At 43.0% G+C, this 17,247-nt stretch overlaps 1 protein-coding gene across 1 annotated transcript in view; it reads left to right on the top strand.

Annotated features, from left to right (window-relative positions):
* The window catches only part of LOC139333454 (furin-like protease kpc-1), a 158,950-nt gene that overhangs the window by 32,988 nt on the left and 108,715 nt on the right, over positions 1-17,247 (top strand). Inside the window, exon 6 of the mRNA XM_070965867.1 lies at positions 2,515-2,620. Within this exon, the coding sequence (XP_070821968.1) occupies positions 2,515-2,620 (106 nt within the window). The remainder of the gene's footprint in view (positions 1-2,514; positions 2,621-17,247) is intronic.

Genomic DNA, 17,247 nt, shown 5'->3' with positions numbered 1-17,247 from the left:
ATGCAAGAACTGCGAGGTCCACTGTTGGATAGATACACAGGTAGACACACACACACACACACACACACACACACACACACACACACACACACACACACACACACACACACAGACAAACCCTACTCCCTGCTGCGCCGTTTTTTCCCCATTGTGCTCTCTCTTTCCCTCTCGCTTCATTATGTTAACAACAGAGTTGAAGCCTCTTGAAACACTTACTTTGAATATCAAGTTGGTTGTGTGTCTGTATGTGTGTGTGTGTGTGTGTGTGTGTGTGTGTGTGTGTGTGTGTGTGTGTGCGTGTGTGTGTGTGTGTGTGTGCGTGTGAGTGTGTGTGTGAGTGTAGGCGTGTGTCTGTCTGTATGTGGGTGGGTGTGGGCAGGGGAGTTTTGGGCAGCTGCTGACATTTTTGGTAAGACAGTTTGTTCACTACTGTTTTGGTGTGTGTGATGTTGTGTGTGTTCGTGTGTGTAGCAATTTTTTTTTTATTACCTGTCTAGTTGAGCATGTGTGGTGTGTATGCACCATGTCAAATTGTATGGCAGGTGTTTGTGTGGTGTTGTATTTGTATGAAGGGGTTAGTGTTTGAATGTATGCAGTTTGTGGGACCACTCAGGCTCACAGGAGTTGCAGTGACGGCTCCTCTACTGCTGTGAATGCGTGTGTGTGTGTGTGTGTGTGTGTGTGTGTGTGTGTGTGTGTGTGTGTGTGTGTGTGTGTGTGTGTGTGTGTGTGTGTGTGTGTGTGTGTGTGTATTTCTGGTTTAAGGTGAAAGGATGAAAGATCTGTCTCTGTGAGCTCCTTATGGGCTCTCTGTCTCACACACATGCAGTCACACACAGGGATGCGCACACATTATCTCACATAAACACACAACCTGCTAGTTTTATTAATACTAGCACCAGAAATGGATACTTACCCTTCTTATTATGCTTTTTGATCGACTAAAAACTCAAATGAAACAGATAGCAGTGTTAATACTCTGCTGAATACTTTGTGGCTATGACACTGTGAAAGGTTCCTTGCAATAAACACAAAGGATAGTCAACTGGAGTAGATACAGTAGGCGATTAAGAGCACAGCAGTCTTGAGACTGTAAATGTATGATGTCACAGTAGTTTAACAGGTGCTTTCCCAAATAATTAGCATTGCTGCCTTTATAGGCAAAAGTATACTTGAGGAAACAAGTGTTGTCATCAGCAGGGCAAAAGTGTAAACACATTCAATCATTTGGAATAGAGAGATGCTCATACCCTGTACATAAAGATGAATCATTTATACAACAGGTCTTAAATTCAATAAATCTTACAATATTTCCTTTTACCGTTGGCACAGCTAAGGTTGTATTTATGCAGAGCGTAGCACAGTACAATAACACAATGCAGGGTAAGGTAACACAGCACAGTTTAATGTAATGTAATCTAATGGCTATAGCAAACTCAAGTTTCAGGCATACCTAAAGTGCATTGAAAGTTGTTCTACATGCATGTTTTGGTCTCTTTTGAAATGAAACGCTGAAGTTTTATCACCAGCAGTCAGAATCGCTGTAAGTGCTACTGGCATTCTGTAATGAAAGTTTAAGTTTATTTCCACCTGAATCATTTGGTGCAAGTAGATGCCTGCATGACTATATTTTGGCCTGATTAGCTGGACAACACAATTGGACCACAGCAGAGTCGTTACCTAGTATAAGCTCAAGTATACAAATTTCTAACAATTACACAGAAAACATATATTTTATGTATATTTTTGTAACGGTATGTTAAAGCGTTCTCCAACAAAAGGCCATTTAGTGTATTTATCTCGATAGATGGCTATTGTCGGCTGCAGACATGACATGACGCCCATTTTGAAACCACATCGCCTACTTGTACATGCTTACTGGTGTGAGGGAGAAAATGTACAAAATTAGCAAGATCATTTGAAATGATATGATTGTTTCTTGGGCTGAATATTTTACTCAGATCATCTGGGCGTTTGCCAGTGTAAACAGACCGTAGGTGCCAGAAGATGATCAATTATTTGGGATTACACAACATTTTGTAACCGTGTAATGCAGAGAAGAGGATGAATAGGAACGTGCAGTAGCATTTAGAGGATAGGTGAGGAATGGCAGATAAAACAGAGGAGATGCTAGAAATGCATGGCACACACAGCATAAAGAGAGAATGTGGAGAAGAGGCTGATGATGCAAATGAATCCATGATGGGGTGAACAGGCAGAAGTGCAATTTATTGCCAAAAGGACAACCAAAATTGCACTGCGCCACCTGATCTGCATAAATACAACTTCTACTTCACCAAACCAGTTGTACCGACACATACCAGTTCAAAAAGACTGAATGTTGTCTCACAAAAATGCAGCTGTGTTTGTGTAACTGCTGCCTTTGCATCTAGAGGTCATAGACTTACTGTCAGTGGATGATGTACTTGAGTTTATGTTTAGCAGTAAACCTGTCGTTGTCCTTTTCAAGTAATGATAATAATGATGTGTGTTTTTGTGTGTGTGCGTGTTTAGTTTGCGCAGGGCAAGTACAACTCCAGTGGGCTTGACCTGAACGTGATGCCAGTTTGGCGCAACAACATCACCGGTGATGGAGTGGTGGTCAGCATCATTGATGATGGTGAGTCTAACCACTGCAACACACATGCTCACACACACTTCACATCGATTGGATCCTCAAAACAGGTACACAGGTACGTAATGCCTGTTAAATACTGTAGATCTGTTATACAAACGTGGATTTTCTGGCATCCAAATTAAGAAAATTGTAGCTTATTTTGCAATATTTCTAATAGTTTCATTTTAACATTCTGCATCGCACAATAAGACCAGGAGCAGACATCAGAAATATTTGGAAAATATATGGATTTTAATCAGAAAGTTGTATAATGCAATTTTCTTCTGGGCAAGAGTTTGCGACATCGAAAAAGATTGGCAAAGATTTACTAAGTTTGGTGTGAGAAGCTGAACTCTGGCCCTCGGTGGAGAGGATGAATGATTTATGGCACCCCCCCCCCCCCCCACCACCACCAGCACCACCACCACCACCGTCATCTTCGTCTCAGTCACGCCACAATGAGAATTCATTTCTCTCTGATTGCTGGGATATCTGGCAACAAGGGAAATGAGAGAGCGGCATCTTATGGGCTCATTCATCAAGAACTAATTGAAGCCTCACTAGTCTCAAGTGCTGATAGAGCTGGAGTAGTGCTGGAGTATGCTGCTTTGTATGTGTGTGTTAAAGTGTTCATGTGACACTCTTTTTTCATCCAAGTGACTCTGACTCTGCGGTGTGTGTGTGTGAAAGTGGATTCGGAGAAAATGTCCTACAAAAGTGTCATCGTTCAAAGAAATGTGTGTGTTTTTTGTCCATGCGTGCCTCTCTGCTCGTGTGTTGACTGTTCCTCCGCTGTCTGTTTTTGATGAAAGATGCTGCTATTACGGTGGACTGCTTTGGACAGAAGGCCTCCTCTTCGCTCTGCGTCCCTTTGCATACAAACTGCTATTCTGTGTGTGTGTGTGTGTGTGTGTGTGTGCGCGTGTGAAGGCCAGAGAGAAAGAGAAAGAAATTAAATAGAGGAAGGATATAGAGGGAAATGTCAGGAGAAAGCAAGAGCAAAAGGGATTCAGAGAGGGGGCGAGAGTGTGTGTGTATATGTGTTAATGTATTTGTGTGTGATGTATGTGTGTGTGTATGAGACAGAGTATTAGACTTGCACCACTGAATCTCCTCTCCTCTGAGGCTATTGTACTCTGCTCCACCTCTCTGTATTGATTCCAGCGGGCAGAGCTCCCTCACGCTTTCTCTTTCTCTCTCCGTCTCTTTCTTTCTCTTTCTCTCGTGTTCTTCGTCTTTTCCTCTTCTTTTTTTCCTGTTCCCTCTTTGTTAACTAGGAGGTGACTTCCTCTGGCCACCCCCACCCCCCCTTTCTCCATCTCTCCCTTCCCTGCCTCCTTCCCTCTCGGACAGTCTGCCTCTCACAGCTGAAGGATCATGTACACGCTCACCTTTAGCCACCTTTCAGTCGATGTCTATTGATTTTAATATCACAATGAAATAAATTATTTTTCTTTGAGTGAGTGCCCCACCTCCCCCTCCTCCTCCACCCTCTATCTCCATCCTTCAATCCAATCCCTCTGTTTTAGAGGTAATGTAATTGGCATCTGAGGCCAATCCTGTCCAAGCGTTGAATCACATTCACTGTGCCGCCTTCAATTTGTATTGCTGTGTTTTTGGGGTTCTGACTCCGCTTTCAGACTATTCTCTCACAGTTACACCGTTAGATATAATTTACATTTCTTTCATAACTGCACTTCATGGACGTCACAGTAAAAAAACAAAAAAACAAAGCATAAAAAGAACAGCACAATAAAATCAGGGACTTCATTTTCCAGTGTTGGTACGCACAATTTTGTACAATTTTTCTCCAATAGATGCTCATTTTTATTTTGAAAACACCAAGTTTTATTCAGTGTGAAACTATGATCCAGCATCTGCTAATGACATTCGGTCTGTATTAGTTTTGACTGATTTAAATGAGCCATAAAACTGTTTTGAGTGCAACAAGTGAAAAGCGACCAGTTACTATTTTGTGTATTTGACATTTCACGTAAAGTGAATATTTTTTAACTGTTGCTGAAGCTGGTTATGGAAGTACCAAATGCAGTCCTGTGCCAATCTAATTGTACACGACATCATTCACAGTCTAACAGATGATGCAGAGCTGCAGTGGCTTGTCGATTGATAGATTCGTCAATCAACACAAAATTTGTCTGCAATTGATTCATTTTTTAAAGTAATTTTTCAAGGAAAGGTCCCATCTGATGGCCTCACCTTGGGCTCAAAGATATTCGGATGGACCTTTATTGGTTTCTATTTCTGTTTTCTATTGTTTATTTGTATTTTTTTTGTTCTCCTTTCCTTCACCTGGTTCTACAGTATCTTCCCCTGACTGCCTGTGATGTTTTTTAGCTGTATCTGCGGCTTCATGGGCTTTCAAAGAGATGTTCTTGACCATGTATGGCATTTGGGTGGTGTTCCTGTACGTAGCTGAGCCAGTACATGTAGTACGGAAACAAATGAATAAGTAACAGGTGATATTTGTCATTGTTTATTGAATAAAAGTGTGCATACACATGATTGATTTTCAGTTCTTATGCACATATTTAGAACTTGCTCTTTGCACGCTTTGTTAAAGGACCCTTTCACACAGATACAACACACACAGTAATCATTAGTCGTCGTCCACTGATTGTGACCAGTGAGTAGGTAAAAGATATGCATCCACCCTGTACCCACTTTGTCCCATGACAGCCCCACAGTGTCCCTGTCACCCTGCTATCAACACCGCCTGGCTGGGCGTCCCAAAAGCACTCCAGTATCGATCAGTGCTCGCGCCATTGTCATTACGTATCGTTGGTACACAGAAAGTCACAGGACACAAATTAGAGGAAGGGAAGTGGAAGGATGGAGGGAGGAGGGGGGTGGAGGGTGAGAGAAAGAAAAGAGGGGGAACATACACACTAAAGGCTGAGCAGGGTCAAAGATAATTCAATGAGCTCAGTGAGTAGAGATTCCTTTACTGCAGGACTGTTTTATGTCACACTAATGGACAAAGAGCATGGAAATAGTCCGTCCTCTGTTCTTTGCAACAGTGTGTAGGATACAGTATACACAGGTAAACATTACTTTGAGCCAATCCTGCATGTATACAGTGGACCATTTCCTTTTTTTTATGTCTTAGTGATTACAGTAAGATGAATATGGCTTGATTTCATTGTTGTACCTTGAGAAGCAGTCCACTGAGGGAATAATTCGAGCCCAGTATAGATGCAGAGCTGTATTTATGTTGTCATGCTGTATGTATTTATCTGTTGATGCACGTGGGAGGTGTGATAAAATGTTTTATGGCTTACGTAGCCGCTCTAAGAGGTAGAGCTATATTGTTGATACTCTCCAGCCTCAGTTGATTGACTTAATGAGGTGTGTCCATACAGCATGAAAATCATGTACGTCACTGTCTCCTCACGCTGTGTGTCACCGTGTGTCACTGTCCACTGTCCAAATTTGTATTTTTGGAGCTGTACTGTGCATTTTTAATTGTTTTTTTTTTTTTTTTTTGCTCAGCACTTTATGAAGTGTCATTATACGGTACATGGTCTGCACCTGCTTGAGGCCTTTGCTGAACATTATCCTTCATTACAGTATTGAAAACTTTCCTCATCCAAAATAGTAACTCACCATATTGTACGGTCCTCTCTAAAAAGCCGGTGCTGTGTGATTTTTCTGCCAGTGATCTGCATGTGTTAACTTAGCCACATTCCAGTGTTAGCTCATGCTGACTTCTATCATATTACTTCATGTTTGAGCACACTGTATTTTCCCTGTGCAGTGTAAACAAAACAGGCCATAATTCCCCTAATCACTGCGCATTTGAAAAAGTGTTACACACAATCCAGTGAACACACAGCCGGCTGCTGTTGAGATGCTCCTTTGCACAAAATAATAAGAGTGTGATTATCGTGATTATCGTTCAGCACCAAGCAACAGTGTCCTTGACAAAAGTGGTCGCCAAGCAACACAGAATTACTTGTTCGAATGTAGTGTTTGGTTATTAAAATTAATACAATTATTTTACAGAATTTGGCAAAAAGTCTTACGCCATGTATTTTATCCTCGTGATTAGTTATTGTGTAGGTGTTTTCAGCTAAGGTTTGGAACTGTGTAATAAGGCAAACCTCATCATCAGCGCTTCTGTGTATCAATGTTTAGATACACTAATGTTTGTATGCTCATGATGTGAATGCATCCGTGCATTAAGTGAGGCTTCTGGCTTAAGTCCAGTGAGTGTCAGAAGTCTGTGTGCATACGTGTGAGCGGCTGTGTGGTAGAAATGACACTGGCCGGCTATGTAAAAGTGTGTCTGACAGGGGCAGCGACGGAGTCAGCGCTTTTTTTCCTCCCTCCTCGCCCCCCGCTGTTCAATCCATCCAGCTGCTGTCACCACAGGGGAGCAGACAATCTATCAAGGCATCGGGATGCATTCTCCTCACCTGCGCCGCGCCTTTAATGAACAGCCAACATGATCCCGGCTGACAAGCAGGAAATGGATGTAATAAAGATTGTTTCTGCATGCTCTTTGCATCCCTGATAAATCACCTCGCTGTGCAACAGATACGGGAGCCACATGGAAATTTGATTTCACACGGCAAGGGGGAAGAAGAAGAGAGCAGTGGGGGGAAAAGAGAGCTGCTAGTGGCAGGGTCACTCTATTTTATTCCCCTTTTTTCTCCAGCGGAGCGGTGGAGCAAGGTGTGTGGGGGTTGAATGGAAGGACTATAGTTTTTTCTTTTTTTTTGCCTCGGCTCTTACTTATTATCACCAATGCTCCGTTAAGCCTGGAACATTTCTCTGCGGATGTAAGTCTATAAACAATAACAGACGACTCGTGCAGACGTTTATATAGGTGGCTGGCGTCATACTTGGACGTAGCATTAATGCGTGCACTAGGGGGCAGGGCCGCATTTACTAAAACCAGAATCCGCACGTAAATGCAGAAGAAGCTTGAGAATGGGAACGCAAGAAAATAAGACTAGTAAATAAAAATAAATAGAAAAATAAACAAAAGAAAACTTCCCAGTGTCTCTGGATATCTTTCCCTGCTGAACCACACAGTGCTTGATGCACAGGACTAAAAATATACACAATGTGTAGAGTTTGGAACTGTGCACAAGGGTCCTCTGGGAGCCTCTGCAAGCTACAATTACCCAGAACCCCCCACTATGTTTACAAGTATCCTCATGGAAGTGTCAGCCAGTCCATGTCAGTATTCTCAGTATGCCCGTACTGTACACACACACACGCACACACACACACACGCACACACACACACACACACACACACACACACACACGCACACACACACACACACGCACACACACACCCCTCTCCAATGCATTCATACACTGCAAAGAAGAAGAAAAGCCAGTGCAGTAACACTGTTTCAGTGTATGTCACTGTTTCCAGTTCAAATCAACTTCTTTCAAGTAATTCCCCAAATCAGCTTTCCCTCTTTCTTTCTGTTTTTTTAACTCATTGCAACAGGATCACTTATTCATTCTTGTTTCAGGAGAGTCATTTCAATAGAGCTGTTGAAACAGTTTAGATGATTTCTGCTCCAAACTGGTTGATATTCTCCCTCACATGTGCTTTCCGATGATAACAGGGTTAGATTTACCTCTCAGAATTCTTATTAATATTTTAAACAATGGCTTCTTGATTTCAGCCCGAGGCAGGCAAAAGTATGTTCAACATTTCTAGCCAACATCTATCAAATTTGCTGGCGGGGAAAAAAAAAAAAAAAAGACAACTGATCAGCTGCCTGGCTGACTTTTTAATGTTTCCATTTGACACTTTTTAAAATGAGAATATTGGAATGTTATTAAATATGCACACATGAAAACTGCGCTAAAGTACTGAGTCTATCTATCTGTATTGCAGTGTAGAGCTAGTTAGTCCAGACTGTCCAGAGGTCAGACTGTGTTTACGTTCTAACATAATGCCGTTTAGCTGCTTAGCTTACATGCCTTGGCTGCAGTTGGTGGAGTTTAACCTTCTGTGATTCTAATAAAGAGCAGGACAGGACTACTAACATATCCTAAACTCTGATAGCATCCAGAACCAGCTTCCACACAGTGGGCAGTACTGCTCTGTTACTACTGAATCAGGACATGTTAAATACTAGAGCAGATAAGTGCCCCGTTTAAAGCTTTGTTTACACTTTTTCTGTAGTGTTTTTAGTTTTGGAAAGACTTAAAACCAACTAAAGGACTAAAAGTGAATTATGTACTGTGCACCACATACACCCGTATAACGAACAGGATGCATCTTTAACCTGCATCTCTCCACCCCAGGTGTTTTTATAGCAAACTGAGAAAACAAGGACATCACAGGCAGTAACATATTAGCATGGAGGGTTATACCACACTGCAACACCCCCACTCAGAGACACACTGTAAGACCAAACAACACTTCACACCAGCAAGCGTTCACCCACATGGCCTGCTGTCCAAACCCACTTTAGCAGTCCTCTTAACAGAAAGGCATTCATATTGTAGAGTACAGGGAGAGCGAGAGAAACGAGGGGGGTGAAGAAAAGAGAATAATGATTAGAGCTGGGGAGAAATAATAGTGGGGGAGCAGGAGAAATACATGGGGAATGGAATATAGGAGAATAAAGGGAGAGCGAGATTGAGATAGGGAGAGGACGGGAGAGGGAAGAGTGAGATAGGGAGGGAGGGGGGGATGCAGATATGGGGGTGGGTGGGTAATTTATGATTTAATCTAATGCAGTGTGGACCTGCTGTAAGTCACACAGACCTCAGCTGGGAAAGCGAGGGAGGGAGAGATGGAGAAATCGAGAGAGAGAGAGAGAGACATTAACCTTTCCTTGAAGCGAGTGTGGAGCTCTTTTATCTGACCACCATCCACCTCTTGTAAACCTTTTCCCCTCTCCACCCCGACTTCACCAACCGCTCCTCTCAGCCTGCGTTTCCCAAATGTGTTATGCAATCATGATCAGCTTTGGTTCTGCTGACTTAAGTAATGATCTGAAATGAAATGCATTTTGATTTTGCTACATTGCATTTTACTGAGTGAAGCTTTTGCCACGTTTCTTTAAACACCTGATGCTGGGTACGTCTTTTGCACAGACAGTGATGCCTACATGTCTGCCTACACTTCTGATGTGTTTGGAACAGCAGAAGACACGGGTAGAAAAAGAAACTCGGAAGAAACTCAAACTTCATCACCAGAATAAAGCCCAAGGAGAAAGCTGTCAGAAAACGCCCACACGGCTTGACTGACAGCTCATAGCTGGGAAGAGTAAAAGCACCAAAGATGGAGACAAAATGAGAAATTCAAGTATTACAACATTTCACATCAGCAGAACATGTATGTTTGTCCACACACTCCTCCTGCACCTCAGTATGAGGTAACAAGCAGTCAATCTTCAACATAGGCTGCCCCAGTAAGCAGCTGTTGGCACTGGCAGCTGTTTTTGTACTAAATAAATCACTATTTTGGTTTGATTTTGTCAGACCACATATCCGTCACATAGAAATATAAGTTTTTGCATCCTGAAAATGAGTTTGTGTTGCTGCAAAGGGCAGAAAATATTGGAGGATGATTGTAACTGGACGCATAATACTCTGTGTTTGAGTGAAATATCACATATCATCACTTTCACTCGTAATCACTTGCAGCCACTGGCGTTGCTGCTGGCATTGTAGATGCTTTCTTGAAAAAAAGATGATCTCTGTTGCAACGTCTTTGATCATGCACAGTGTGTCTGTGGTGTAGTGGACAGCCAAGTGATGTAGTGATGAGTGAACTATGGTGTACTGTGCAGCCACTTTCATTTGCTTTGTGATATAGAGTGACGTTTGCTACTCAAATACTTACTGAAGAAAATTACATCTAGGTTACTTCTATTTCACCTTGTCTTATTACAAAATAGGAGACCACCCCCCCTGAAATTGCTGTGTTTACACTCTTTGACTCACTGTGATAAAGAGAATCTCAGGCAGCGGAAGGTTTGCAGTGGAAATGTTTTGCTTGGTGTTCCTGAAAAGGAAAAGGCTACTGAGCCTTTCTTCCACTTCCTTAATGTTGCTGTTGTCTGCCATGGGCTCACATTGGTTTGGGCTGAGGACTGTTTGAAAGGTTGACAGTGGAGAAGTTTAGAGGTTTTGGAAGTAGTGACACCTCTGTTGTCTGCTCCTAATCTCTGTTTGTGGCTAGCAACTTGAGGCTACATTAAGATAACACACCCGAATCTCTAATCAAACTGTTGGTAGACAATCCGTGTTGCATTGTGGGTAATGCAGATGGCAGGTTTTGACATGAAAGCAGAATACTTGGAATAAAAAAAGACAATATCTTTGGTTCTGATGCATCAGTTTTGATTATTTTCAAACACCTGTCCATCATGAGTTGGTTGTAGGAGCACTGTGCTAAATCACTTGAGTTCTCTTTTAAGTGAATATTAAAAGTTGTACAATAGCGTCAAGGAACGTGAAGATGTTCAGACAATGAGGCTTCACCCGCTGCTAGGCAACGCCCCTTTGCACACGGCCCGAGCTGGCTTCTAGAGAACAGCTGTCAGCCTAATTAAGACTGAGACATTTCAGTTGCCTTTCTCAATTTGTGTGTGTGTCCATGACCACAAGCAAATACTAATTCATGTATTGTGAAGATAAGATTTATTCTGTGATGTTGTTAGGTTACCAGCTATTTCTGTAGCAACTTACCAGTGTATCTGTGCTATATCTAGTGGTAATCTGTCTCGTACGTGTAGTCTATTGAGCAGCGTTCCTTAGTCTTCAGTTGAGCACTGTGTATTTCCTGAAACTGTGGAAGTTGTCAGTCCTACTTGTGAAGTTTATGTTAATTATAGAGATAGTAAAGCCTAAGTATCATAACTTTGATGTCTTGTTTTCCCTTCATTTAGCACCACACTCTCCTATCGTATAGAAGTGCCTGTTCATCTTTGTATCTACATTTAGTTCACAATAAACGCTCAAAAGAAATTCCTGCCTCAATACTGAAGTGTAAAAGTGGAGTGAAGATGAAAGATCAGAGAGACATCGAGCAACGTGCTGCCAGTCACTGAAATGACCTTGACTACAAAGCACCCTCTGTGCCAAGGATACCTGGAAAGAGGACAGACAACACATACACACACGAGGCAAAGCTCAGAGATGCCATTGGCACAGAGGGAAAGGAGGCGAGAGTTGTGAAAAGAAGTTAATTGCAGGCAACACAGAGCAAACAGTGGCCTCGTCTCCTGGATGATGGACACTTGGATCAGAGAACCTGGTCACAGCAGGTGTAGCTCAGCAGTGCTTTTAAAAGCACCTTTACATGCATGTGTTCAGGAAAGCCTGTCCTCGTCAGTCACATGCAATCACGATGCCTCCTGCTTACTCATAGCATGGTTACCATAAAAGGAGCCAATTACTGCTCTCCAAATCACAGTGAACCAATGGAATCGGCAAATCAGAGAAATGCCATGGTAGGAGGCTGCACCAGCGCCTCCTACCGGAGCGCAACTCTTCTGTCTGCATCAATAATCTCCCTCCAGAGAACCATTTGCCTGGATAAATATTGTTTTTGCGTTGGCCCCTGTAATGGCACCCTGCGCAGGCTGCAGGGCCCGTAAGTGACGTTGTCTGTCACGCCATTGGGAGGCTGGCGTGGGAGTCATAGTGGGGTCTCTCCAACGCTCATTTGAATTCGCTTGTCCCTAATCATGGCACTACACTCGACAACTACACACTTCCACACTCCACTCACACACTACTCCCACTACCTGTTTGGGCGCCGGCGCTCTCATTTGCATGAAATAAGATGGAAATGGAGCCCTTATTTATGCCAACAGAAATGGAGTGTGTTATTAAGGGCACTATTGTGCAAAAGAGACGGTGGTGGTAAGAATACATTACAGAGGCTATTTCTGGAGTGACTCGAGTCACACAGAGGGTAATGCTTTACAGGTCCCTGATGACTTCTACAGTCTGGGCACCAGCACTGGATGAGCTGTGTGTATGTTTATGTGCATTTTGTATGTGAATGTGTGTATATTTGTTTATGCCTGTGTTTGATGTGTTTGTGTCTGCGTGCATTTGTCCGCAGTGCGTGTATGTAGGTGTGTGTGTGTGTGTGTGTGTGTGTGTGTGTGTGTGTGTGTGTGTGTGTGTGTGTGTGTGTGTGTGTGTGTGTGTGTGTGTGTGTTTGGGCTGTATACTTGCTCACGCCTGGTGAATATGATTCTAGGAGATGATCATTTGTATATTGCCTGGTGATGGATGGGTTTCCTGTGATTGACAGGTCTCCATTCATACAGGCTTCATTGTAAGTCTGTTTGTGTTGTGTAGGCTGGGCAGGAGGGAGGCAGAGCTCCATTTCTGTCAGTCAGGCATTGATACAGTGGTTCGAAACATTCAGTGGGTCATTTCTGCTTTATAAGAAGCTCAAATGGGAGGAGGAAAAAGGTCCAAAGGGAGCTGTTGCCCATTATTTTGTTCCACGTGTTTGTACACCAAAATCTAGGAGGTTGTTTATGTAAGAAACTGATCCCACTAAAAACAAAAATCTGCTTGTGTTTAACCTGCTGTTGCTGCATCTTCACATATTGTGTTTATAATTCATGTATGTTTTGGTCATTATTGTGCTCTTCGTCACAGTCTTCTCCATTTTCCAGCAAAAAATACTGGTGGGAACCCAAAATTTCTGGCATATGTTTGCTTCTCCGTCTGTGTGCATGCTAGTTTTCACCATATATGCTTAAAGACATTAACACTCGTGATAGTCCAGAAATGGCATTGTTGCGGTAATGTACAGAACTGGATCTGCACAGGGTTTTTTCCCAGACTTTTTGGAATAAGTATGAACAAAGCATTTGTAAATGAAAACTATTCTGGCTATCTCAATCAGACATGCAGGATCGAGGCTCCATGTGCAGGTGGGTGCTCAACAGGTGGAGCAGTGTAGATACCCCCAATGTTACAGCAGTGCTCCTGTTCCTCAATCCAGCAAAATAACATTTCAAAATAGATGCATTACATGGATTTTCTTTATCTACCACTTCACAGGGTTCTGGTTCAAGACCTTTGAATCGCCGCCCACATCTGAGTTTTTCATAGATTCACATAGTTATTATAATACAAAACAAGTGAAAATTAAACAAAAGTTCAGTGTGATTGCCAGGATAACTCCATGCAGCAATAACCTCGGGTCAGCGCTGTGAAAATGGTCGTACACTCATCAGAAAACACTGAAACATCAAAACTGATATGAAGACATGCTGAAAACAAGGATCAGCCCATTGTATCTTGTGATATATGCAAATCTCTGCTCTCTCTTAACACAACCGCCTGTGGTAGTTTTTAGCTTTTGGGAAAATAGGACCAAATTTTCCCCTCACCTTTTACTAACCCCAGCGGACAGCTAGCCTTTTTTTCTGACCCAACCTGACCCTGCTGACCTATTACATCCAGCCCAAACCCGAACCTGCACCACCAATAACACTTGATTGGCCCCTGGGTGACCTGTGACCTTTGACCTCATCAGATCTTGTGTTCTCAGGCTGCCTCTTTGTAGCGAGACTACTCTGGGTAAATACTATGAGCTGCTCAACTGGGTGAACCCTGCAGCTGCACCATGACAGGGACAAAAGAGAGTGCAAGAACAGTGAAAGCTGTAGTTGTAAAGTCTGTCACGTGCTGCTTGTGTTTGCATTGCGTTGTTTTGTGGTCATGTCTATTTGCATATGGATTTAGTCTCATATTTAGCAGCTTAGAGTGTGAATGTATGTGGTGAAGGAGTGCGATGACATGGAAAGCAGACTTGTGTGTGATGGCCCTTCCTTGTTTTGTTGTTGTTTTTGTTACATGCCTTATAATGGAGTTTATTAGCATGTGAGTAGCTGCTTGGGAGCATGTCTCATCTGTTCTCCTGAAAGGTGGCCATTTTGAAAACTGAATGTTAAAGCAAGAGGAGAGAAAAAGTTGTCCATTAACTGGAAATCCCCCCCCACACACAGGCTAAATTGGTGTGAATAGTATTGTTCCCTCTCTGTCAAAGATATATAAAATGTTGTTTCAATGATGGCTTCAGTAAATGCTCCAGCCAGGCAGGCGTAGAGATATAACAGATCTGCTCCAACACTGCATCTAACCACTGAGCTGTGTAACTGGCCCTAGACTGCATTTGTCATGTGACGTGTGTGTACGTGTGTGGTGGCGTGTGCGCGTCTGTGTGTGCGTATTCACAAGCATTTAGGAGACGGAAACAAAGCAATTGAGGCTAGAGGAGGAAAGAGAAAGAGGGGAAAGAAAGGAAGGAGAGATGAAGGAGAGATGGAGAGCAGAGAGAGCTGTTGTCGGGAAAACACACATCAAATGAGCTAACGTCAAGGCCAGTGTGGTACCATAACTTCTCCATTCAACGAGAGGTCAAACTGGGGTCAAGCTCTATTGATTTCTTTCCAGGCTTTGTGGCTGTATTTCTTTCTACTAATAGCAAGTGCAGGCCTTCACCCGCGCTGGATGTGATTTCTCTGTAATGTACAGAAGAGGACTATTTCTGGATTGATATTGAAACTCGCTTCCTTACATCTTGTGCATAAAGCAAAGGCAACTTTCTGATGGGAGAACTAGTGTTGTATATACTTACTGTAAGATAACAGATCAAAATTTAAATGTGCGATTTACTTTGCATCTGTTTATCTCTGCACATTTGTCAGGTTCATGCGGAGCTGTTTGTGTTTTTACTGTGTGTTTGTATGGGTGTGAGCTTATCATTTCTCATGTGCGCTGCATCTGTGTGTGTGCGTGCGTGCGTGCGTGCGTGCGTGCGTGCGTGCGCTCACTTACATGTCCGTGTGGTCCTGTGTTTGCTGGCATGCAGTGATGGATCGCAGCAGTTCCCTGTTTACCTAGCCTCATGATTTCCTGTGCGTGCATGTAACAAGTGGAGTTTGGCAGGATTAATGAGCACACAGCTTGCTGAATGGGTGTTTGGCTCCACAAAACACTCCATCATGGCCTGATGCCGCTACCATATCCCTCACACACACACACACACACACACACACACACACACACACACACACACACACACACACACACACACACACACACACACACACACACATACACTGTGCACTCTGCAACTCACCACTTACCCCTGCTCTTAATTACACATGCTTAGCCAAGTCCCATTAAGCACCCCCCCCATGCTAAACAATGTTAAAGCATCCACATTTCTCATAGTGTTTAAATATAGTCTCCACACTGCAGCATAAAGGAGGTGAATTGTTCTAATATGTTTGCTCCAGAGAGGCCCAATGAACAAACAGTAATGCTCAACAGAAAGTTTCAATTCAAATCCCAAAAATATGTTAATCTAAGGCTTTTAGACTGAGAAAGTGTTCGTGAGAAAGAGCTTCAGGTGACCTCCTGTAGCAAAGTCCCCTGGTGGCCATCTTTGCAGTGCATGTCCTAATTGAAGTAGATGTAATGAGCAGCTTCAGTGTTTTAAATGCATAAAGAGAAGAGTCTCCATAGTCTAATAGACGTGCACTGTTTGGCCTGAAAATGTAACATGGTAAATGGACTGTGTTTATATAGCGCTTCTCTAATCTGACGACCACTCAAAGTGCTTTTACAACACAAGTCTGCTTTCACCCTTTCACACGCATTCAATCACACGCGATGGCTAGGCCACCTGCTCATTACAAGCTTTAAACCATTCACACACACTCACGTGGCGGGGGGGTTCAGTATCTCGCCCAAGGACACGTCAACATGTAGACTGCCAAGGCCAGGGCTTGAACCACCGTCCTTCTGATAAGTGGCCGCTCTGCCTCCTGAGCCACCGCCGCATTTGAATAGCTTTGTGCGGACAATTTCGGATGAGTAGATGATGACATTAATCATCATTCACTGACTTGATACAAACACAAGCAAGTGTTAAAGGGGCAGCCCACCAGTTTTACAAAATCAGTTTACTAGTCACCTGTGAGAACAGTTGCGTTTGAGAAGTTGGGAATCGTTGGATCGTGTGTTTTTGGAGCTTAACTCATATTCAGGAAGTGCTACACACACCAGCGGCATTGCAATGCGTTGTTTGATACCTGGTCATTAAATACAGACAGGGAGCAAGGCTGTGCTTGCGTCATACTGCACCAGACTGTCTATCAAACCATCCATTGCTTTTTGTCTCTCTCAAGTCTGGCGTCTTCATAGACTGCTTTAGAAATGCTTCCTGGCTCTTAGCTAATGTGACTTGTATTTGCACAAAACTGGTTGAGAACTGGCCTGCTTGCTAATTAGCAAGCTAACAATGCCAAAGCTGTTTGTTTTGGTTAAATTAGCCCTTTTTCTGAAACTGTAGCTCACAGTGCGTTGTGTTTTTTTTGTAGCAGACTTTAGACTAATAAAGAGACAATTTACTGTATCACCATCAGCCATATTCAGCTACATAGAACAGTTCATGGTTAGTCACTACTAATACAGGGCTGCTGTAATCAGTCTGCACGGCTCTAGCAGTGCAGTCAGAGATGATTATCTGTGTTGCACTACTAAAGATTCCTCATACCAACCCATTTGTCACATCAGTGTTTATTATTTCAGTGCTGCGGGGGTCTCAGCATCCTAAAGCCCGGAGCTGAACAGAAAAAAAA

The sequence above is a fragment of the Chaetodon trifascialis genome, chromosome 7 (genome assembly GCF_039877785.1).
Source record: "Chaetodon trifascialis isolate fChaTrf1 chromosome 7, fChaTrf1.hap1, whole genome shotgun sequence".
NCBI lineage: Eukaryota > Metazoa > Chordata > Actinopteri > Chaetodontiformes > Chaetodontidae > Chaetodon > Chaetodon trifascialis.
The sequence above is the reverse complement of the archived record's forward strand: the minus strand, read 5'-3'. Positions and strand labels throughout refer to the sequence as shown.